Source organism: Gobius niger (genome assembly GCF_951799975.1).
Source record: "Gobius niger genome assembly, chromosome: 17".
NCBI lineage: Eukaryota > Metazoa > Chordata > Actinopteri > Gobiiformes > Gobiidae > Gobius > Gobius niger.
In genome coordinates, this window is record NC_136868.1 from 14,737,591 (window position 1) to 14,761,107 (window position 23,517).

The following is a 23,517-nucleotide window of genomic DNA, read 5'->3' on the forward strand; positions in this document are numbered from 1 at the left end:
AGTATATTTTGTTTTCCACTTTTCATAGGATACTTTTAAAATATGAAAAATATTTAACGTGCCTGCAAGAAAAACATTGTTTTTTAAGTGCCATTTCTGGTCAACTGCCTGGGTTTAATAAACTTTTGTGTAAATGTTACAATAAGTGAACATTTCAATAAATATTCAGAAAATCTTTGTTGATTGTTTATTGTAATAAAACATTTTTTAACATATTATACAAAAATAAGATCTTGTTATTCATGGACTGCTGATAAGCTGGGTTTTAATATACAGTAGTGGATTGTCACATTGATAATACAGGTTCATTTAGCTCCACCCTATTCAAACATGAAATGTGCAGAAGCTTTTCATGTTAAAATAAGGAAATGCATATTAGATGTTCATACTCTCTTTGTATCAAAACCAGTAAATGCAATACACCAGCAGTCTGTATGTCAATCTAAAAAAAAGTGTAATTCCCAAATGCTGCAGTTCAGTGATTTGTACATGAAAGCCTTTGACACTTTGAATGAAAACCTCATCCTCTTAAAACGAACGCGTTGTCTTCTCAGTGCATTACAGACTTCCCCATAGATCCCCAATAAATCATTAGCATTGACTAAAAACGCTCAAATTGAAATGTACAGAGGTCATGACGGCCTTAGTCATAAACTAGAAAACTTCATTGCAAAAATAAATAGTTAAAAATGTATTGAACTGTACATACATATACAAGAAATATATTCACAATCTGTTGTACAAAACATAAACTTGAAACCTGTCCTAACACTGACCCCAAGCTGCCGGGTTTGAAAGAGCGTGTTTTTGATTCTGGTGAGGACCAAGTAGGAACCAACCATGTAAATGTTTGATGCTTAGTCAGTTTACCAATCAGATGGGGCACCTCAGTGGTCTTAAAATATAGATAAGAAAGGATTTTAATTTGATGGTTCTAAAATCAAGCGGCTTAGAAGTCTGTGGACCACAAGTGACGATGAAGAGCCTTTTCTGTCAGTTTAAAGGCCGAAAATGTTTAGAGTAAGTACGTCCAGCTAAAAAAAACAACAATCCAAACTTGGGAAGTTCAAGTCACTGTGCAGTGGAAGGCAGATGATTTGCTGTGGTGGTATATAAAGGGCTTAAGCTATTCTTCAAGTCATTCAAGCCTTTCCCATCATTTTTAGAAGTGCCTGCACAATCGTAATAGCAATGGCACTTACAGCACGGCCTACAGGACTCTCAACGCAACAATCAACAACAAATTCTCTTGGAAAACCCTGGATGTACCCAGTAATTAGTGCACATTAGTTGGCAGCCTCTGTCTATATCACATCCCCCCTCAGTCATGTTAGATTTCGGACTCATCATTTATGTATCCCAGGCCGTTCAGGCTCGAAATGTTGGCGAGAGAGGTGATGCGGTGCACCCCGTTCTGTTTGAAGTCCACGGTGCAGTGATTATTATTGGAGATGCATGGCGTTCCTGGCTCGGGCCCCAGTAGCTTTACCTCTGAAGTCCTGTTCGGGATGTGCACGTACTCCGCGGACTGCCTCTTCACCTCGTTTTGCCTCGACGCCCGCGCTGTTTTCAAGCACTCCAAATGTCCTCGCACCCAAATATACAAGATAACGCCAATCAGGGAGAGACACAGCAAAGTCAGGAGCGCCACGGCCACTTCCAAACCTGACATTTTGCCTTTGTCCTTTTGATTCCCAGGAGTTAGCGGTTCGACGATCCCGATTTCTGGCGTGGTCGTACTCAAAGTCATAGAAAAACGAGTGGTCGTAGCTGGAGTAGGAGCCTCTCCAGTGTCCGTGCTACTTTGTAAATGGTAAACCGCCATTGTCCGGTTGTGCGTCCTGCCATTTATTTGCTCCACAGAGTCACAAATGTAAAGACCAGTATCCGATTCGGAGGAGTCCAAAATGAGGAGACCTCCACTGTAGATGAGGTATTTCCCGTTGGGCTGGAGAAGCTGGTGGTTGAATTGCCAAACGACGTTGGCTAAATTTGAGTGAAGCTCACAGGGCAGTTGGACATTGTTGCCCGGTGTTAGAGCAACATCCACAGGTGCCACTGCATCTGAAAATCATTTAAAAAAATCTATTAATAGTATGCAATTTCTCAAATCAATGGATCAATCATCTCTAGAAACGTTTAAAAATGCATGGGCTGTTTTCAATTCAAGATGCAGCTCAAACAGATTTGATTATCTCCTAAACTAAAACAAGAATTATTTCAGATATACATAATAAAACGCCAAGATGATTGAATCTTGAAGCATTTTTTAATGGATTTTTGTGTGTCAAATGATCCTAGAGTGGAAACCATCATTTAAATGTTCAAACTGAGGTTTATTTAAAAGATGTTTCTTATCTAATATTATAAACCATCATTGTTTATTTGTTTTTTGTCTGAAAGTTGACAGTACTTCTTGTTCAGACGTACCTGGCTCAGGGCACTGTGAGACATCGCCCTCCTTCAGACTTTGTAAGACTGTTGTTGAGGAGCTGTCTGAGGAGCAGTGCTCAGTGGTGAAGTCCCAGGCGCAGTAAGGGTCCCGCGCGAGGATACAGTCCGCACACGACTTGTGATGGCTGCAGTTACTCAGAGGCATCTGGACAGCACCAAACTCCGACCCAGCAAACAGAGAGCCCTGTGAGCACAAGACACACAAAATAATTAATATTTTTCATATATTCTCAACACACAGGATCAGTATTGACCACTACAGATCAGTTTTAGGGCACTATCTATGTTGTAGGTCTCTCTTCTGCATTATTAGAGGGTACCCACTCACTCACAGATGCTGTGACAGTGGTCATAATGTTTTAGTGCAGGAAATGTTTCACATTGTTACCGTGCTGGATGAGAGGCGCAGGATGTTGATCGTGTCGCGGTTTTCAAACACTTGAATCTCTTCAATAATGAACATCTCACCATCATAGTTTACAGCTTTCTGGATAAAACCATTTTCTGTGAAGACAAAGGACACAACGGTTTCAGCAAAAATGGCACTTTGGCGGTCAGTCAATCAATCACTCTCTTTAATGCATCCTCTCTAATGACAGCTGGATTATTGGTAGACGTGCAAATATGTAAATTGGATCCATACATAAAAGATAAAAACAGGATGCCCAGACTGTCTTTCAGTAGAATGGCCCAGTGTGGGCACAAAGCTAAGCTTCAGGGGTTCCTGTGCCATTGAGGTTTTAAGCAAAAATTGAATTTGCTTGAACTTGTTTTTATTTATGACCAAAGTACAGCCTCAGCCCCGCTGAGTGGGAGGGCAAGGCAGATTCAAGCGACCTGTGCAACCTCTGGCCACCTTCTAGAGACACGCTTTTTAAATTATATTTTGTTAATAAAATAATGTGACTCACACATTCATAAATTAAATATATTACACTGCATCCAACTAAAACATCAATATCCACATAGCGCATACGTGGCCATCCACTTTTCCAAAGGCTAATCTTTGTTACTAAACAGGTATTTCCATAATGGTTAAGGGACGTTCACCTGTGCCAATGAACATGACGTCATACGTTTGTCCGTCCAGTGCTTGGACTCGATCCACAACGATCCGACTGAGCAGAGCCTCTCTCTTCACCAGCAGCGGTCGTCCACTGACGGGCGGCACCGCCTCGTCCATTAGGGGGCGATCTCTGATGAACTGGAGCGTTTTATCAGGAAGGTCCAGTGAGCGATTCAAGCCCAATTTACGAGCCACGTTATTGATGCACTGAAACAGACAGAACATTATCATTAACATATTACGAGATGCAAAACATCAAATGTCTCTTTAGCAGGTGTAGAGTCGCAGTTGCAACACTTCATGGTTGTTTCCTTTAAAGTGGACGATGATGCATAAATGTGGTTTATGAACAATGTTTTTGGCAACTCAGCGTTGATATTTTGCATTTTATAACTTAAATAAAGTATATATTACAATAAAAGATGAGTGAGGACTGTGTTCGCCAAAGAAAGAAACAGAATTTTCTTTTCAACCAATGTAATACTACTAATTCCACTCATTTTTCTGCAGTCTGAAATTTGCTAAATTTACATGAATTGAAAAATCTGGACATGCAGAAGGGCTTGTGAGAACTAGAATGAGTAGTTAAGGATAATAAGGATGTCCAAATATAAGCACACACTCACCCCTCCTGGTCTCGGGACAGGTACCTCCCCCGTGTACATCACCCACTTCACATGGGACGTCTCCACGGCAACAGGCGTCTTAAATTTTCCCTCAGTGAAAATGTGTTTGATATCGGAAACCTTGTATGCACAGACTGCTGACACCTGTGATAAGCCCCTGAAGAAAACACAATTAGGTCATTATTTTTGATACCCATGAGTATTTGTTATGTTGTAGTAATGGTTTCATTCGTAAAAAATATATAATAATGATTTTTGACTCACGATTGTAGAGTGAAGATGGCGTAGAAGACGCTGTCCTTCCAGTCTTTGTGCTTGAGCAAAAAGACGTCCTGGACAATAGGGGGCAGAGTGGGTTCAGGGAGGGGACAGTCCAGACGAGCTTTGAGAAACGATGTCCACTTCCTCTGCAGGGTTCTTTGGCCGCCCATATCACCCTGAAAAGAGACATTTTTATTATCATTAGTGTTAGATGTTGCTGCCAGGAAACTTCAGTCTAAATGTCTGGTACCTTGCAGACACGAGCCACTCGCGACACTGCCACCTTACTCTGGAAATCATACTCCATGGCATTTTCACTAAAGAACAAATAGACTTTATCATCGTCCCCATCGGGACTGTCCACACTCTCCTCCACAACGTCCACGTAGACAAAGTTGGGTTCTGAAAAGGACAACAATATTTGAAATGAACATAGGAAGGACTCTGATCTTCCTATTGAGGCAATGTGTTCAGTGGAGGACGTTGTGCATCACCAGTCTGAGGCGGAGATATTATTGGCACCATGTGTAAATGTAAATGTCAGATAAATGAGCAAAGAGCAAAAGTCCTTTGCTTCTGATGCTTTATATTATTGCATTTAGCATCAACTAAAGCAGTTTCTGCTATAAATGTGCTGTTTGTCGCAGAAGGTTGAATGTTATGTTTGATCAGTTTGTGTTTGAGACATCTGAATATTACAGTGGCATTGATGTAAGTCAGACTCACCACTGAGCCAGGAGCTCTTAAACTCAGTGCGGAGAGCTGAGCTTGAGCTGCGAAGAAACACCGGCTCTGAGCCCAGAAAGTTGATGGATGTGGCTGAATACAGGTCATTTCCTGTTGAGCAGGAACAGAGGATGAGGCTAAATTCCAGGAAATCCATTTTTCACATAAAGTTGGATAACTATCAAATGAAAATGCTCCTTAATAAATATTTAGTAAATAAACAGTTGAGTGTGATGAGTATTTGCTGTGGCTTCTACAACAGACAAAAGGCTTTCACAGTAATACATTTATTTCAGATTAACCTCTGGGACTGAGGGCTTACAGCGACAAAAAAAAAAGTTTTTATATAAACGTCAACTGAGATTTTCATGACTTTGTTCCTTTTGTGAAATAAACCTGGCGCAGACACTCACCGACCATGAGGGAGGAGTATCTCTGAAAGGGATCAAAAGGACACTTCCCCTTCCCCTCCTCCTGCATCCCCTGCAGGATCAGCTGTCCGCGCTCAATCGACTGTCGGAAACACAGGAAACAAAGGCTTTAAAAACACAGAAAACTGAACCGGGCAGGAGATTTAACTGGAACCATAGCCAAGAACCTGCCCTGAGTTTGAGCCAGTTAACTTAAATGGCTTCAGCGTAGAAAAGTACTCTGCAGGTTTTGTGTTAGAAAGCATTATGCAAAGTGAATGTGATGTCAGCATTTCTTTTCACCCAGAAAAACCTATTCCAGGCAATCATTTGAAAGCAATTTTTAAGACTTTCGGGGAAAAAGTACATTTGCAATTATTCCCAGCCAATCCAACTCTAAGATATAATCCAATAATGTTCCATTGACCAAGGTTGTGATCAAAATGTCTTGATCAAAGCAACACAAACAAATATAGTGTACAGAAATTTTCTAAGGTTTTGTCCAAATAAAACTTTTTTTAAGTCTTGTTGACACAGACAATTGGACACTGCCTTAACAAAAAATAAAAAAGGTGTTGTGATCTGCGGTTGCTGCCGTTGGTCAGGTCTAGGTTCAGCAACATGTGCCCAAAGAATGAGATCAGCTTAACATACTGAAGGACCAAGTTATTCCATCATTGGATTTCTTTTCCCCTGATAGCACGGCCATATTCCAAGATGACAATGCCAGGATTCATAAGGTTTATGTTGTGAAAGAGTGGATCAGGGAGCCTGATACATCAGTTTCACACATGGACTGGCCAGATCCTAACCCCATTGAGCATCTTTGGGATGTGCTGAGAAAGGCTTCCCACAGTGGTCACACTCTCCCATCATCAATACAAGAACTTGGTGAAAAATTAGTGAAACTTTTGACATTGCAGAACCTTATTGAAACAATGCCTAAACAATGGTTCCTGAACTTTTCAGGAATCACTAGATCGACAACTTGGGACCCCCTTCGGTAAAATGTGATTTCAGTAGTAAAACTTTCCAAATCTGATTTATTAGATACTATATTTTGATATTTGGCTTAAAGGGCCTCACTTCCTAGTTATCCAGAGTGTTGTTGATCTCTGGAAATATATATTTTTTTAAATTCATGCTGTCCTTACATTTGAAGAGTTTAGTAGTGCTAGGCTAGTGCTGGGCTAGCGCATGTCTATGGTAACTAGTAGCCTGCATCAAAAACCTCTACAAAATCATGGGGTAGACCTCCAAACGTTGCCATATCTGATTTGTAGAAAGCTCCTTTGCAAATTCCACGTGTAGTAATGCCGGCTGCAGGTAACCAAACTACTGTAGGTAACCTAGCAGATCACTCTGCCACAGCATAGCTTACAACCAGGAAGCTGATGCTGCTCAAAGTTATTTTAAATGCAAAATGGTTATATTTAAAAAATGATTCAGTCAACACAGACATTTATATCGGTAGTCTTGTGTTATAAGTGATTTGCCTCAGGTGCACTGTGCTTAGGTCAGACTGTTTTTAACGCAGGCTACAAGTTACCATAGACATGCGCTAGCCTAGCACTAGCCTAGCACTAGCCTAGCACTAGCCTAGCACTAGCCTAGCACTAGCCTAGCACTAGCCTAGCACTAGCCTAGCACCATTTAACTCTTCAAATACAAGGACTGCATGATTTAAAAAAATTGCATCTCCAGAAATCAACAACACCCTGGATAACTAGGAAATAAGGCACTATGTCAAAAATCCTGAAATTTCCCTTTAATATCACTAAAACACATAAATACATCAAATTCAATGTTATGGATTTAAATGGAAATCATCTCATAACCCCGACCTCCCAAGGGGTCCTGACTCCCACTTTGAGAACCCTTGTCATAGCAAATGTGTGCTGCAATCAAGGCGGTCCAACAAAGCATGTGACTTTTATTGTGGCAACTTTTTTTTTTCTTGGTCAGTTGATCAGAAATATTGATTAAATATATACAGTGACATTACTATTCATGTTGGTCAAGAAATGCTGCAACATTACAACTTGTCTAAATGTGCTTTTTATTGCCACGAAGGGACATTTCAGCATCATTTTAACTCACCATATAGTCACAAGTGGGACTGAACGCGTTGGTGCCGCACACGTACATCGTGGTCTCGTTCATTCGGTGCAGAGTTCGAATGTAGTTTCGACATTCCACCTGCAACAAGACCCAGCCCCGAGAACGCCAAGGTCAGCGCTGTGTTGGTTCAGCCGTGAAAACTCAAACACACAGATACAGATAGATGTCCCGGGACGGCTGTCAGGACCACTGTCCAGAGCACTCAAGGTCAGGTATGAGGGCTGCTTCCCATGCCTTTATTTGGGTTTAGACTCAGGACAGAGCTGTGAGCAAGAGGCACTTCAAAGGGAATCGAGTTGGATGGAAAAGCAGCGTGATATAAATGATTCATAACACTGCAGAGATTAGCAGATAAGTGGGTAGTTGTGAGTTTACTTTAGTATAATGGCAAAAATCCTGCCTTTGTGCACTTGGAAACACTATTCTGTGTATCACCACGTCAAATCAGCCCTCGGGAGGATTTGTTAATCATTTCCTGATCAGATGAGTAATTATTAAGAGGGCTAGTTTTTACATGATGTACTTTAATGGCGTTCTTACTGTAAATCAGAGGCCTTCCCAGTGTGAGCTACTTCTATGGGAATTAGGATTGGAGGTTGAGTTCACCCTGGACAGTTAGCATTTGTTTCTGGATTATGTGTTCAATTTACCCAAATGTTTGCAGATGGTGTTTAAGATATTCATAAGAGGTAAGATTGGTGCTCAAAGGGACAATGCATCCTCTATGTTGCTCATCCCATTTGGAAACAATGTCTATACAACTTCATTTCACCTCTTAACCCCCGCCTGAACCGAGCACGTTTTCTCCAGTTTGGCTTTACCCAAATCTAGAAGCTTCTTGAAAAAGTGTCAAAAAAAGCAACAAAATTGAGACTAAAACAAGGATCAAAATGCAACAGAAGAGCGACGAAAAGCGTGACAAAAAAGCAATGAAAAAAAGACAAAAACACAACAAAAGAGCGACAAAAACATGACGAAAAGTGACCAAATGTGTGACAATAATGCAACAAAAAAGCAAAAAAAAGAACAACAGAAAAGTGATGGAAAAGTGATGAAAAAGAGCCACAAAAGGGCAACAAAACAGTGACAAAAAGTGCTGAAAATGTGGTGAAAATGTGATGAAAACCCAATGCAAGGAAAAGATCCATTAAGATGAGTTTGGTAAGTCTTAGCTTTCAAATTAGGTGTTAGGATTTGAGTAAAGCTGAACTGGAGAAAATGGTTAAAGCGGGGGGTTAAGAGGTTGAAAAAAAAGCTAAACATCCTTGACAATCAGACTGAAATTCTGCATCTTGGCCTATTTGAAGATGAAGTGATGAGCAGCAAACACCTTCTCGTCTTATTCTTATATCTGAGTAAGTTTTAGGTTTACACTGTGAGGGAGTGAACTGACACTTGAGAATCAGCCGTCTGTCATAATTGTGAATTCTGACTTCCTGCAGATGAGATTGTGGGAGCCTCTGAGTTATCCTATCCCTACAAGTGAAAGTCAGGCGTGTGAGTCGGCTTTGCTCTTTGAAAACAAACCTCAGCTTGTTTTCCCTTGTTTTTGCACTCCCTCTGCTTCTCCTCGGTCACTCGCCAATACACCTGCAACAACAGAGTCACAGTCATGTCAAAGCACGCAGTGGCAATGTCGCAACCTGAGCGTCACAGGCGCCGATAGCATATTAGCGCCACACGCGACTAAACCAGTTCAGACAATAGGGTACGAGGTTTTAAATGTGACTAAAGTTCATAGCTTTTCTGACTCAGTGATCGATATACAATGATAATCCATAACTTTTTGAGCAAGCAATAGGTAGCGTTCACGTGACATCACAACATTCTCAAGAGCCCATAGTTTAAAATTGAGGTGGAGCAACTGAATATACCATGATTGTAACTACGGTAACTGTGGTAACTGACAAACTGTATAGTTTTTGTCTTAGTTTTTGGTTAATATCTCAGTCATTGCTGGAAAAATCCACATGAAACAGAAACTGTCACAAAGTTCAGTGTCTTCCCCTCCTGCACATATGAACTAAGGTCCAATTGACTCTTCAAAATCATAACAACGCCACCCAAGAAGTGACTTCCTGTTTCGACCCAGCACGCCAAAATAAAAGCACACTCGTCTCATTGATTAGTTCAGCAGGTGCTTGAACATTACAAGAATAAAAAATACACATATTTTAAGTATTGTGTCTGTTAATAGTTAGGCAGAAAGAAAGTTGAACTAATGAACTGCTGAACTAATGAATAACATGGTGCTTTTATATTGGCGTGGTGGATCGAAACAGGAAGTCACTTCTTGGGCGGCATTGTTATGATTTGAAGTTATGCACAGAGTTTATTATTTTCTCCGAAAAGGCATCCAAAGGTGGAGACAATATTCAAAAACATGAGCGTGATGTTGTCCAATAGGAAGGACTTTCAGCCATAAAAATAATACGCCAGGTTTGTGAATCCAATCACTACCAAATACTGATGAGTAAAAACATTTGTCGATTTTCCTTTTGGAGATTTGTTACAAAACCTTTCTCCCATAGAGTTTTATTGACCTTTTAATTGTCTGTAAAAAATTACGGGCTTGGCTGGAAGCAGGAAGCGAGATTCCGATCTATTCCCATTGAAGCTATTGTCATAGTAACGATAGACAAATGTCTGACTGTTGTTGGAAATATCCGATAAACCTTATTTTATCGTCTCAAATGTCATTCCTCTTGTTCTCGCACCTTAAGCCACAACATGACCACATATTTTAGTTGTAGTTTTACACTTATAATTGCTAGTTTTAGTTTAATCTTATCTTTCTTGATCACTTCCTGCCTCCATCTGATGTCACTGATGATGTCAGCAGCGAAAGTGGCCCCTGCCCTCCACCTGACATTATGATCATTATAATCTAAAACGTGAACGCAACCTATTCAGACATAAAGTAATATAACACAATACAAAATAGTACTTCTATCATACTGTATTGTATCCATAAAAGAACATAGGACGGTCTTACCGCTGACTTTTTGACAGCGATGTTGCTCATGTCTAGGGCATAAATGGCTTCTCTGGCTCCCAGAAGCATCACGCCCAAGTCCTCCTGGATCAGCATCGTGGAGTAGTTGAAGACACCGTCCTCTTTGAACAACTTGAGCTCACCTGATGACAGAAATAGTCACTTTCCTTTCATCATGTTTTATAAAAAGCTGCAAAAACTTTACAAACTTAACTTGCTGGAGATAACAAAGTTTTCTTATAGTATGGGGTTCGATTATGTAAGGTTAGATACAGTCAGTCCATGATGTTCAAGGTGTTCATTTATAGATAGAGTGTGTGCGTATCAAATGTAGATGTTTTACTTTCTAGCTTCTGCACAAAAATATAGACAATGATTGGTCAATGATTTACATTTTGTCAGTTTCAATTGGTTTCTAAAATGAATTGAACTCCATCTGAGATTCCAGCACTATATAAGAATGAAATGATTATACAAACACCAAAGCCATAGTAGTGGAGCTTTTACAATTATAGAAGCAGTGTTAGAAGCAGTGCAGTCCATAATAAGGTCTAAAACATGTTGCCAGGACTAACTAGCTGGAGGTTTGAGCCTGTTCTCCATGTTTTACTTTAATTGCCCCATATGTTTCTTGCTGTGTGGCCGGATCCACAACCGCAGTCACTTTAACCTCTTAACCCCGACCTGAACCCAGCACATTTTCTCTAGTTTTGCATTACCCAAACCTAAAAGCTTCTTGTAGAAAAAGCGTCAAAATAGCGACTAAAATGAGAAGATAAGGAGGATGAAAACTCAACAAAAAGTGACAAAAAAAGCCACAAAAGACCAACAAAAAGCAACAAAGATATGACAAAAAAGTGGGAAAAATTAGATGAAAAAGAACATGAAAAATGTGATGACAACACCACAACAACGACGCAAGGAAAAAGATCCGTTAACATAGTTTTTTCAAACGACGTGCTACTCCGGCCTGTAGGCTGTAAGCTCCAGTCGAGAAGCTTTTAGAATTGGGTAAAACTGGAGAAAATGCACTCGGTTAAAGTGCATATGACACATTAGACAAAGGTTTTGCTAAAACATAGTTAACACGATTATATTTAAGATTTTGCTAAAGATTGTCCCCAGCTTTCTTTAGTTTGTAATGTTTATAGTTTCACTTCCTTATTGGACACTGACAGGAAGTGACATAGAAGAAGGTAAACAATTTTAAACTGTTGCCGTGCCAACCATGTTAAGTCAATGGGAAATGAGTGAGTGAAACTGCTATACGTTTGTTAAGTGTGACGTCACGACTTCCGCTTCCGGGTCCTAGCATGCCGGCTAATATGCGAGAAAAAAACATTAAAAACTCTTTAATTCCACAATAACTATTTCTGAAACTCAACAGCCTATTTATTTCTCAGACTCAATAGGCAAAAATGCCGCAACTACTGCTAAAAAAGTAAAAGAGCCGGTACTTTCGGGTTAGCGTAGCTGCTGCGCCGTTAGCATTTATCTCCGCTACCCGGATGTACAGATTTTTGTAAATATTACTTTTATAGCAGTAGGTTCAGCATTTTTGGCTAATGGGCCTGATAAATAAGTATCTCTGTTGTACTGTTGTACTCTGTTGTCTGTACTCTCTGTTGAGTTTCAGAAATATTGATTGTGATATTAAAGAATTTTTTGTAGTTTCTAGCACATCTACGGACCCGGAAGGAGAGCTGTGATGTGACCACTTAACAAACGTATGGAACCTTACCTCTATCTATGTCACTTCCTGTCAGCAGCTTAAAATTTCAAATGAAAAGAACTTTTCTGTCCAACATTTCTTCATTCAAATTGCTGCTTCACTGAAATAAAATGATTATTATGCCACTGATGAACTTGCAACAGATGTTATCCTTCTAAATAAGTCATATTTTCAAAAGCATATGCACTTTAAGGCGGGGTTAAGAGGTTTTAACACCTTTTCTCTCGCCATGAATGAAAGACCCGTGTTCGTGACTTACTGCTGTAGGGGACGGTCTTTCTGGGCACGCAGTATTTGGGAGCGTTGGTTGAACTCAGCGACAGGTGAAGCATTAATCCACAGATAATGCTCAGGGCTGAGATCAGAGACATGGCTCAGAGTCCAGGGGTCACTGGTCCAAATTCAGTTCATGGTCCAACGTCCAATCCGTGTTACGCTGGCGTTGTGGACATGTGCCACGGCATCACGTTTCATCTTTGTTTTACAGAATGACTTATGTGGGTGTAAGTCGCCAGTGCAGAGCTATGGAGCCTCGGATGTCCGCTGTTGCAGGTAACGCCATGTCTCCGCTAGTGGGGAGCGGTGAGGGAGGATGCAGTCTTCTTCATGGTGGCCCACTTCTGTGAAACGATAAAAGATTTGCGATGAAGACAGATAAAAAGATTACACTTCTGGCACTAGAGTCAGACATAGCAGGTTTCATGATAACAAAAGCGAGCCGTGTCATGCCTCTTATGGCTGATAATGGGATAATGATCATTTAAAAAGACAACGACACAAATATTATATGCTCACACTGTTTACGCTTATTATCTTTTAGTAACTTACAATTTACAGGTCTCTAGCTACTCAAACCTCCCCACTTTCTTTTGTATCAGTGAAGAGGGTGTGGATGTTATCCCAAAATGCATTCAACCAAATGATGTCCTTGCTAAAAGCTGAGTAATCATAACCGGTCGTGCAAACTGGATGAATTTATCATGTTTTTCTGGTTGTATTGGATTTAGATGAATATTTATGAAGTGCGAGTTTACCATGTAAATCTTATCCAGAGTTAGTTGTCCGGGCTAGTTCAAAGTGCATGATTTTCTGACTACTACTCAGTTTGGTGGGATTATGCCTGCGGTGAGTGAAGCACATTTTTAACCCCTTAACCCCCACCTTAACCCAGCAGTTCGGCTTTACCGAAATCTAAAAAAGCTTCTTGACCTGAGTGTTTACTGCCAATAGGCGAGTGTAACTGCTCATTTGAAAGCTAAGGACCACAAAACTGATTGTTTTTTTTCATCACATTTTTGTCGCTCTTTCGTGTTGATATTTTGTTGCTTTCTCATCACTCTTTAGTCGTGTTTTTGTCCCTTTTTTTATTGTGTTCTTGTTGTTTTTCCGGTGCGTTTTTGTCATTCTTTAGCCAATTTTTTTGCTTTTAGATTTGGGTAATGCCAAACAGTGTTGGGGGTAACATTACAAAAGTAACGAGTTACAAAAATATATAACTTAGTCAGTAAGTAAGGAATATAACATATTACTTAAACAAAATACGGGAATATATGAGTCATTACAATTCAAGTAACTCGAGCAACAAGAGCATTTAATAAAAAAATATATACAAGCTCCCCCAAATAAAATGCAGCACCAAATCAAGTTAGACCCTGGTGAATAAGATCTGCATTTACAAAACACAAGAGAATGGGGAAAGCGAAGGAAAAATACATCTCTGACTGCACTTTTGCTCAGTGGCATTACTACTATTTTCAGTTTATATTTTGCCAAAAGTAACTCAAGGTAGTGTAACTCAGTGAAACAGTAATATGGGTAACACTTTATTTTACACTACCTTGATACATTGTACTTTCATTGTAACAATCTGTAATAACTTGTACCTATGCTCTACATACATAATGGAATAATGTATATTAGTACTTTGGAAGTACATAATGTAATAAGACATAAGACCCTTAGGGTTAGGGCTTAAGGTTAGGGTTAGAGTTATGGTCTTATGTGTTATTACATTGCGTACCTCCAAACTACAAAAACATATTATTCCATTGTCTAACACATAACATAAGTACATGTTATTACACATTGTTACAGAGTTCATTACATTGTACTAAATGTTTCAAGGACAATGTATCAAGGGTTGTGTAAAATAAAGTGTTACAGTAATAGGTAATACAAACTTATGACATTTTTAAAGCTGTAAATCACTAATATAAAATATATTACCTTTTTTAAGTAACGATTTTAAGCTCTAAAACAGTGGTTCTCAAACTTTTCAGTCCAAGTATTACCTTAAAAATAGTTTTGACCGTCCAAATCAGGACTAAACTGGGTATAAAAAGGATCTAAACTAACCTATATCTCCAATTTAAACAAATAATTGCACATTGGTACAGTGTAGTTGCACAGTGACAAAATGTAATAATAAACAACACAACAAATGCCATATGGGAAAGTGGAGTAAAATCTTAAGTATCATTGTGTTGATCATGTCCTGGTGAGCAGCTCGTGTGCACTTTACGAGGAGATGTGATGAAAGGATTGACATTAAATCCACCTAATAACTTCTTGTGTTTCATTACCTTAACAAACAAGTCTTGTCCGACCTCATTGTAACAAAACAACAGCTACTCACACGCCGGAGTATCCGCGATATAGAGGAAACTGATACAAGTGAATGTGCGCTGCCCCCACTCTCTCTCTTCCTCTCCAGCTCCTTCCTGTCCTCCTCCCTGATATCGCCTGTTTCCTCTGTACACAGCAGGTTCACACCACACTGGGATATATCTCAGGTTCGGGCATGCATGCAAATCTTCACAAAAAATACAATTTGCAGCTGTAGTGTGAATCCATGCTGTACCAGGGGGACCTACTCCAAATCGGGAACTACCCAGCACTTGTTCGTCGAGTTTGTTGACTAACGGAGCAGCAGGGCCTCATTCAAAATTCATCAAGGCACCTTTGTTCCCCAGAATAAAACACGGAGATAAACTCTGATTCTTTTGTGCGAACCACGACAACACTGCGCTTTCCAAATATTGAGACTTTTCTGGGCTCGCGGTAGAAAAAAAGAAAAGAAAGGCTGTTTGAAACGTATACAACAAAGTCTGTGCCATGTTGACCGAAAAGGACAGAATCCCTTTGCTTCTCTCCCTCTCCCCCTCTCCCTTTCATACCCTCTCCCTCAAACTGCCCCGCTCACACCTTGTTGTACCTGACGCAGTGGGGCGAGTTGCAGCATGCACAGGAGGACAGCGTATGTTGTCAAAAAGCACAAAGGTTTTTTATTTATCTTCCTCCACACAGCTGTGACAGAAGGGCACTGACTGTGAGTGGAGTGAGTGCCTCTACTCTACGTCTACAGCCAAAATATTTACTCAGCAAGATTGCTTTAAATGTTCATTTGACTCAAAGTTTCATTTGTTTGCTGGTTCAAGGGTTTGTCTGTGAAAGATAAAAATAAACTGCGAAACATTGTCAGAATCTGCTCTAAAATCATTGGAGTTAAATAAATGGAAGGAGCAGGCTCTAAAGAAGGATGAATGAGTTAGCCTCTCCATGCTCAGTCCTCAGAGTTTTTATGTACCTTTTCCTTTTCAGAAAACAAATCCAACTCTTTTGTCCCCTCTGTCACTGAACTGTTGAATTCTGAACGGAGTGTGTTTATTAAGTAACATTTAATTTTGAAATGTGCCCTGTTTCTATTGTTATGGACTATTGCTCACTGGAGCGTCGACTATTGTCTGAACTGTTGGAAGTGACACACAGTGACTGTCATAGTGACACACAGTGACTGTTATAGTGACACACAGTGACTGTTTCTGATGTGTTTGTGCAATGTTCTGTTCTGAGGTCGGCTACACATTAATTGCCCTTTGGGACCAATACAGTTTTCTGAATCTGACAAGTAGTGATCGCAATAGTAACTCAAGTTAAAAGTAAAAAAATTACAGACAAAACATTTTAAAAAACTTAATTCTTAAAGGCACACTGTGTAACATTTATATACGTACACTACCGATAGGTCAGGTCTACAGCTTCTCTTATCAGCACCACAGTTTTCAGCAGTGCTAGCATAATAACACGAGGGTTTTCTAATCATTACCCTTTAACATGATTAGCTAACACAATGTACCATCAGAACACTGGGGCAATGGTTGCTAGAATTGCGCCTTACATTAAAAATCACCCGTTTCCAGCTAGAATAGGCATTCACAACAATAACAACGTCCAGACCAGGTTTTGTTGTCAGAGCCACATTGGGTTTTTGAACATGCCACGAGTTCCGGAAAACACATTTAAAAAGCAACAAAATAGCAGTTTTGTGTTATCTTTCTTTATGTCAGAGAAACATTTTTGATTTCACCCTTTAAAGCCCTTATATAGTGGGATTGACTCTGTGCATAACTTCAAATCATAACAACGCCGCCCAAGAAGTGACTTCCTGTTTCAATCCAGTACGCCAAAATAAAAGCACCATCTTATCTCATTCATTAGTTCAGCTTTCTTTCTGCCTAACTATTAACAACAGGCAAATTATATTCTTGTAATGTTGCAAGTACCTGCTGAACAAATCAATGAGACGAGCTGTGTGCTTTTATTTTGGCGTGCTAGATTGAAACAGGAAGTCACTTCTTGGGCGGCGTTGATTTGAAGTTATGCACAGAGTCAACTGATTATGTTTTGGCCGGATTGGAAGGCTACGTGGGCCGCATTTGGCCCCCGGGGCTTAGTTTGCCCACCTCTAGTCTCGACTGTATTTTTGATTACTTTCATGTCATCCTCATTAAAAAAAATCTGTGCTTTTCTTTCAAAATTAAGGGCATTTTAAGTGACCCCAAACCTTTGAGTGGTCGTGTATACAGGATTATATTGTTGAAGCAAAGCAGAACATGTTCTTAATGACCAGCTCGACACAGAAAATGCTACTTTTGTAGTGGGTGATCAAAGATTTGGATCGCATGAAACCCAGACCTACTCTTATATTTGGCTGCCTTTTGTCGACATCTCCAAGGAGATCTCCAAGGAGACGAGCGGGAGACGTCCCACTCCCAGTAAATTTGGGTCTGAGAAGAGATGAGCTGCACACAGCAAAGGTAAAATAAATGCTTGTATTTAATTCTATTTATTGAGTGAAAAGTTAGATGGTGCGGCTAACCACTAAACTCAAGCCTTAGGTGAGCACATTTTCTCCAGTTTGGCTTTACCCAAATCTAAAAGCCTACAGCCTATAGACCAGTGTAATGCTTAATTTGAAAGCTAAGACCCACAAAAGTATCTAAGCTTTTTCCTCTTTATTATTGTCATATTTTCGTCATTTCATGTTTCATCATGTTTTTGTTGCTTTTTTGACATGTTCTGGTCACATTTTTGTGGCTTGATCACAGTTACATTACAATAAATAACGGGGGACAAGGGGTTAAGACAAAGCTTTGACAGGTTTACACACTGTGGAAAGAGCAACCCAATCTTTTTCTCAACTAATAGCCCTGTTCATTCAAAATAATAATACTGTAGTAAAAGTAAAAAAGTCCTGTTTGATAAAAAAAAAATACTCCAAGAAGTATCAACTACATGTACTGGAGCATTGGTGACAGTGCACAACCGTCGGCTGAGCTCTTGGGAGTTGTTTTGTTTCCTACGGAGTTTGACGGATGCCTCGAACGCTGCAGACAGAAAGGTATGACTACAATAATAGACAATAATAGCAGAAGACACAGCAGTTGTCTTTGTTTGCTCAGAGTGACGCGCAGTGACACGAGGAGAGGCAGAGGCGGTGTTTGTCCCATGGTTAACGGCCGTCATATGGCTTTACGTACAGCAGTTGTGCACATTCAATGGGCCTTTTATAATCCGATGTTTGAGATTTCAGTTTCAAGCCTCAGTCAGATGCACATTTGCTACTTAATTATTACACTGTTTTCTTTCATCACTTTGACAGATGGTTGCACATAAAAGGAAGGGATATATAAAGAAACTATGTCAAGAAGAAACTGCGATATTTCATCATGAAAAATAGAACAGCTTGAGTTTGATGGACTGAAAACCACGTTTCAAACAAAGGAGGGAAAGAAGTGGACTAAATTGTATCATCTTAAGATTAGGAATGTCAAATACTGCATTAATACTGCCACTATTTTGGTAATGGACAACATTCGGTTAACCAGAAACACATCCTAGATTATGAAGTTTGACAATTAGGGATGCAGGAAAACTGGAACTACTGGAAAAAATACGATATCGGGTATCGGCTACAAATATCCGATACTGAACCGATACCGAAACAAAACTTATAACGTAGATCTAACTGAATATGGGCATGCCATATATCGTTTTAAAGCCAAGAACCTGGAGAATTCAATCGCCGATTTAGTTTTAACCTCCGCAAATGTATTTTTATCGCCGTGCAAAATGCAGTGCTAGCAAGAGCATGCTAAAGCTAATGAAAGCTAATCAAGGCTGAGTCAGAAACAATGATAGAAATACCCAAAGAAGCCTAATACAATATAAATAACCACTGCTGAAGCCAAGTGTTGTATTTTAGTTTAAGAAATAACTTTAAACATATTTTTAATGATCATGTCATGTGAGTTGTTTAGTTCGGGAATGTGACGTCATATCGCTAAGCATTTTGGGATTTGCAGCTATTGTAAATTAATGGAGATTTTAAAAGTTAAAATGCTGGAGTTGTTGTTCACATCAAAACACTTGGACACCACAGTGTGTTAGATGTATTTACCAGCATTTACCAGTAACTCAGCAGCTAACAGAGTTGTTCCACTGCTTTTTTCTCCACTCTTTATACTGTTTTTAGCTAATGTTAGTTAATGGAAATGCATGCTTACAGCTGCAACGATGGCGGATCTCCATGGTAACTTTCCTCGAACTCCGAATTCATCCATTTGTTTATCAATAAATATAATTAAACATCATGAGAATAAAATATGACTTAATTACATTTTTCACTCAGAGAAAACCTCTTTTGAGAAAGTCTCTTGGTATCAGTAAATATCGGATGTCGGCAGATACTCAAACCCCAGTATCGGTAGCTGGATCGGTCCATCTCTATTGACAATAATTAAATTGTTTTAGAGCTTTCTTTATAAACTGCGTCACAGCTTCTTCAGAACTGGGATCATGTTTGTGTTTTTGTTCCTATGCCGTAAATCCTTCATCTTTCCTGCTCTCTTTGTCTTATTGATTAATCAGGAAGGACCCTCCCATGGACCGCCTGACCTTAAACTTAAGAAACAACACAACATCGGAGCCAAATGCGCTAGATAAGATTTGACAAACGTTGAACAATTCTGATGAAAATAAAACAAAAAGATTGAACCTTTGACATAGATCATTTTAATCTTCTCAATCCTAATGTTCATGACGAGTTTATTGTGGTTCTTCGACTGGGCTGAGGTTACTTTGTCCTGTCCTCGGCTCTATCTTTGTTTCTCGGGCATCTCACACAATGTCGACAACAAATCTGCCTGGTTTAACACGGTGTGCGTGATTACAAACAGCGCGGTGTCAAACCCAGACGTAAGGTTTCTTTAGAGGGGATCAATGTTGTTTCTAGTGAAGCCAGCAAAACCTGCTCAAGGATCAGTCACCGCACGAACGCGAAATATGGCCTTTGTGAGAAATTACACAGAACAAAAGATTACATTACCTACATTTAGTAACATTGTCCAGGTGTGTGTTTTACGAGTAGTGTCTTATAAATATTGGCTAATATTGGGAAAAACTTCACTTTCGCAACATACATAGCCTTACCAAAAAAAAGATCCCACGCTCTGATATTTGTTTGGACGCCTTTAGCTTTGATTGCAGCACGCCTTGGCTGTGACACTGTTTTAATGAGCTTCTGCAATGTCAAAAGATCCACTATCGCGTTCACTTTTCACCAATATCTTGTATTGTTTATGGGAGAGAGTGACCACTGTGCAAAGCCTTCTCCAGCACATCCCAAAGATCCTCAGTGGAGTTAAGATCTGGACACTGTATTGGCCAATCCATGCGTGAAAGTGACTCTCTTTCACAATGTGAGCCTGATTAATCCTGGCTTTGTCATCTTGGAAGATGCCCGTGTCACCAGGGAAGAACAAATCCATTGATGGAATAACCTGTTCATTCAGGATGTTCAGGTCGTCAGCTGATCTCATTCTTTGGGCACAGAGTGTTGCTGAACCTAGACCTGATCAACAGTAATAGCCCCAGATCAGAACAGTTTGTTGAATTATTCTTGTCAGGCAGTGTGGTTTAAACTTTAAAGCTACAGTAGTCAGGAATATCTTTATAAACACGGAAAAAACTAAAAGGTAAACAATTTGTGCGTAAAGTCAATGTAAAAGCAAGAAAAGGATTTGAGGGATTTTTACCAAAGACCAACCAAACAATTGGGAGTGGGACAAGAATAATTTTAAAAAGGTGTCAAAGAACTGACGACAGATAGACAGGACAGGTATAGCCTAGACATGTTTGCACTGCTCCAAAGGTCAGCGGTCACCCCCACCCCCTCAGTGATTACTAGTGTGGTCATGTCCTTAGGCAAGACACTTAACCCTCCTTGCCCCTGTTTCTGCGAGAGCTGCCGTATGAAAGTAGGAATGAATGGGTGAGTGGTTCTTTGACGTAAAGGCGGACAATTGAAGTGGAGACAGAATACATCGTACATCTGGGTGTAGAGCTGGATTGGCAGGTGCTCATTATTGTTTTGCAATGCATTGTGTGACATAGGATTCCCATGCATTTTGTGTTTTTAGACAGTTCAGAGGTCGGCACGTGTTACTATACGACAACAACACTAAAGCAGGAGCAGCCCCTGGCACAATCTCTCTCCAACCACTTCAAGCACTCTACTATTTTTAAACATCTTGAACTTGGCTGGTATCTCCACAATGGAATGGAGTACTACTAAAACAACATACCTTTTCTATCTGGTCTTATGTGTTTACAATTTAGACAGCGAGATGAGATTTTCCCAAATGAATCTGTGAAACGCTGCTGTGTTTAAATGCCCAGGTGAAGTCTTACTCCTATGTCTCCGTCCGATTTAAATCCCCCAAAACAGCAGCACTTGATACAAGCCGTCACACGTAAAGTCTATTGTCCTCCCGTCTCTGAGTCATTGCAAATCACATCCAAAAAGGCGTGTGAAGAGTCAGTCAGCTGGAGAGAGCGTAGGATCGATGTGTGTGCGTGTAACAGTTAGAAATAATATGGGCGTGGTTGTTTTTTTCTTTTTCCTGTTGTAACTGATTAACCCTGAGGCCGACTGACTGTTGTAAACTTATGAAACAGGTTGAAAAACTGGCTCCGCGTCGCCTGTCTTTGTCTCGTGTCCGTAAGCTGAGTTGGCAGAGCAGCCCTGACCGACTGCTCATTTGTTCTGGTTGATAAACAGATATCGAATCCTAATTTGAGTGGTTACAATTTGTAATCACAAAGGCTGCAATTATTTAAGGTTCAATGTAACATATATAACATAATGGAGATCTTACATTTTGTACAAATGAACACCTTGTCTCTTTGCTTTGCAATTTAATTTATATTTGAATTTCTTTGCTCAAACATTCAAGCACTTACCACGGGCTACTTGCTCAATATATGCACAAATATTGTCAAATTATTAAGTGACGCGATATCCATGTCATATGGCAATATGGCAAAATCACTAAGGTACTGTGTCTGACAGAGATTTGCACATTCACCTAAAACAACCTGTTAAATGCGCTGTTAATATATAAAGAATACTGCAATTATATTGCCATTGCATTTGCAACATTATGAATTTTCCCTAAATCCCTAAAGGTAATCCTTACAACACAAATGTTCACCTTTTTCCTTGGTAAAATGAAGAATGTAGTTTGTAAGGTCATTACAACATTATTATTATAAGAAAGTGCCACTATACTGATAAGTAGGGCTGGGACAAAATATGGGATCAGACTTGGATCACAATACTTTTTGCTTTATCAAGTAAAATCGCAATATTTTCAGTACTTTAATGCACTTAACTTAACTTCAATAATGGCATTTAAATTGGTTAATAAACTTTGGACACATGACTTTTTACATTTTTAAGTTAAAGATATTACTTATGATAAATACTGTATCGCAAAACGGATCGGCCCCTGAGTGTCGTAATACTTATCAGATCGTGACTAACCCTACTGATAAGCAGACCTTTTTGTTGCTAAATGAACACAAAATTACAGGGTTAGATGGGACTGAATCAATAACAAAGCTTAGGGCGTGCTCGAATGGGTCTATAGAGTCTGTAAGCTGATCAGGCCGTGGGCACAGCAGCTCTGATCCGCAGCTCCACAGTTCGGGTCCAAACAGGAAACTGGCGGCTGTGGGAGGGAGCTCACCTCTGACACTCCTGTTGTTGTCAGTGGAAAACAAAGCCCAGTTCACAACCAGGCTAGTCAGACTTTGTTCTATAACAAACCACTTTAGGATGCCTGTTGAGTCCTGTCATTTTTCTTGCAGTGAGCCTTGCAAAAGCAAAACTTCAAACATGCAAACTGTGCACTTCTCAAGCCAAGGTTGTTATAAATCAGTTGCAATTTGATAACTTCCCTTTCCTTATTGCAGTGCCAAATTCAATCGGCTGCTTTCACCTAACCCTATTGTACAAACTGCACCCTCCTCTATTACACCATCAGCTAACACTGCACCCATCCATCTGCTCTTTGGTCTTCCTCCTACACGCTCTACACTCAGTATCCTTTATCCACTACTTCACCTTTGTACTTGGTTGTCTATAATCTAGAAGTTTATAGGAGCAGTGAGTAGGGCAGTATTAGCATTGGTGGTGGAGGAGGCAAAAGGTGGGGCAGTAGTTTTCATAGAGCTGGGTATAGAGAGTGTCTTGTCCTGTGTAGTAGGAGGCAGTGATTGAGGGAAACTTGATCAAACATGAACAACAATGATAAGACGTTGATATGATAGAACATAATGGTAAACCAGGTAACCTATGAATGCTAGCATTTATGGGGCTATATCGCTTTGCAATATATCACAATCTTGTCTTCTTTGTTGTGACATGTGCATCTTTTTGTAAACCAGATTTGCTGCAGATTGACCTAAACCCTGCCTTAACCGAGTGTATTTTCTCCAATTCG

General features: G+C 39.9%; 1 protein-coding gene across 1 annotated transcript; it reads right to left on the reverse strand.

Moving 5' to 3' along the window:
* Positions 1 to 309: 309 nt before the first annotated feature.
* Positions 310 to 14,992, reverse strand: LOC306977040 (semaphorin-4E). Its single transcript, XM_079575195.1, has 14 exons — positions 14,974 to 14,992; positions 12,651 to 13,011; positions 10,660 to 10,802; positions 9,192 to 9,254; positions 7,644 to 7,742; positions 5,547 to 5,646; positions 5,134 to 5,244; positions 4,658 to 4,809; positions 4,411 to 4,583; positions 4,147 to 4,303; positions 3,505 to 3,727; positions 2,843 to 2,958; positions 2,431 to 2,638; positions 310 to 2,064 (listed from the first exon to the last, which is right to left on the reverse strand). The coding sequence occupies exons 2-14, from the start codon at positions 12,760 to 12,762 to the stop codon at positions 1,331 to 1,333; spliced, it is 2,391 nt and encodes a 796-aa protein (XP_079431321.1). The 5' UTR covers positions 12,763 to 13,011; positions 14,974 to 14,992; the 3' UTR covers positions 310 to 1,330.
* Positions 14,993 to 23,517: the final 8,525 nt, after the last annotated feature.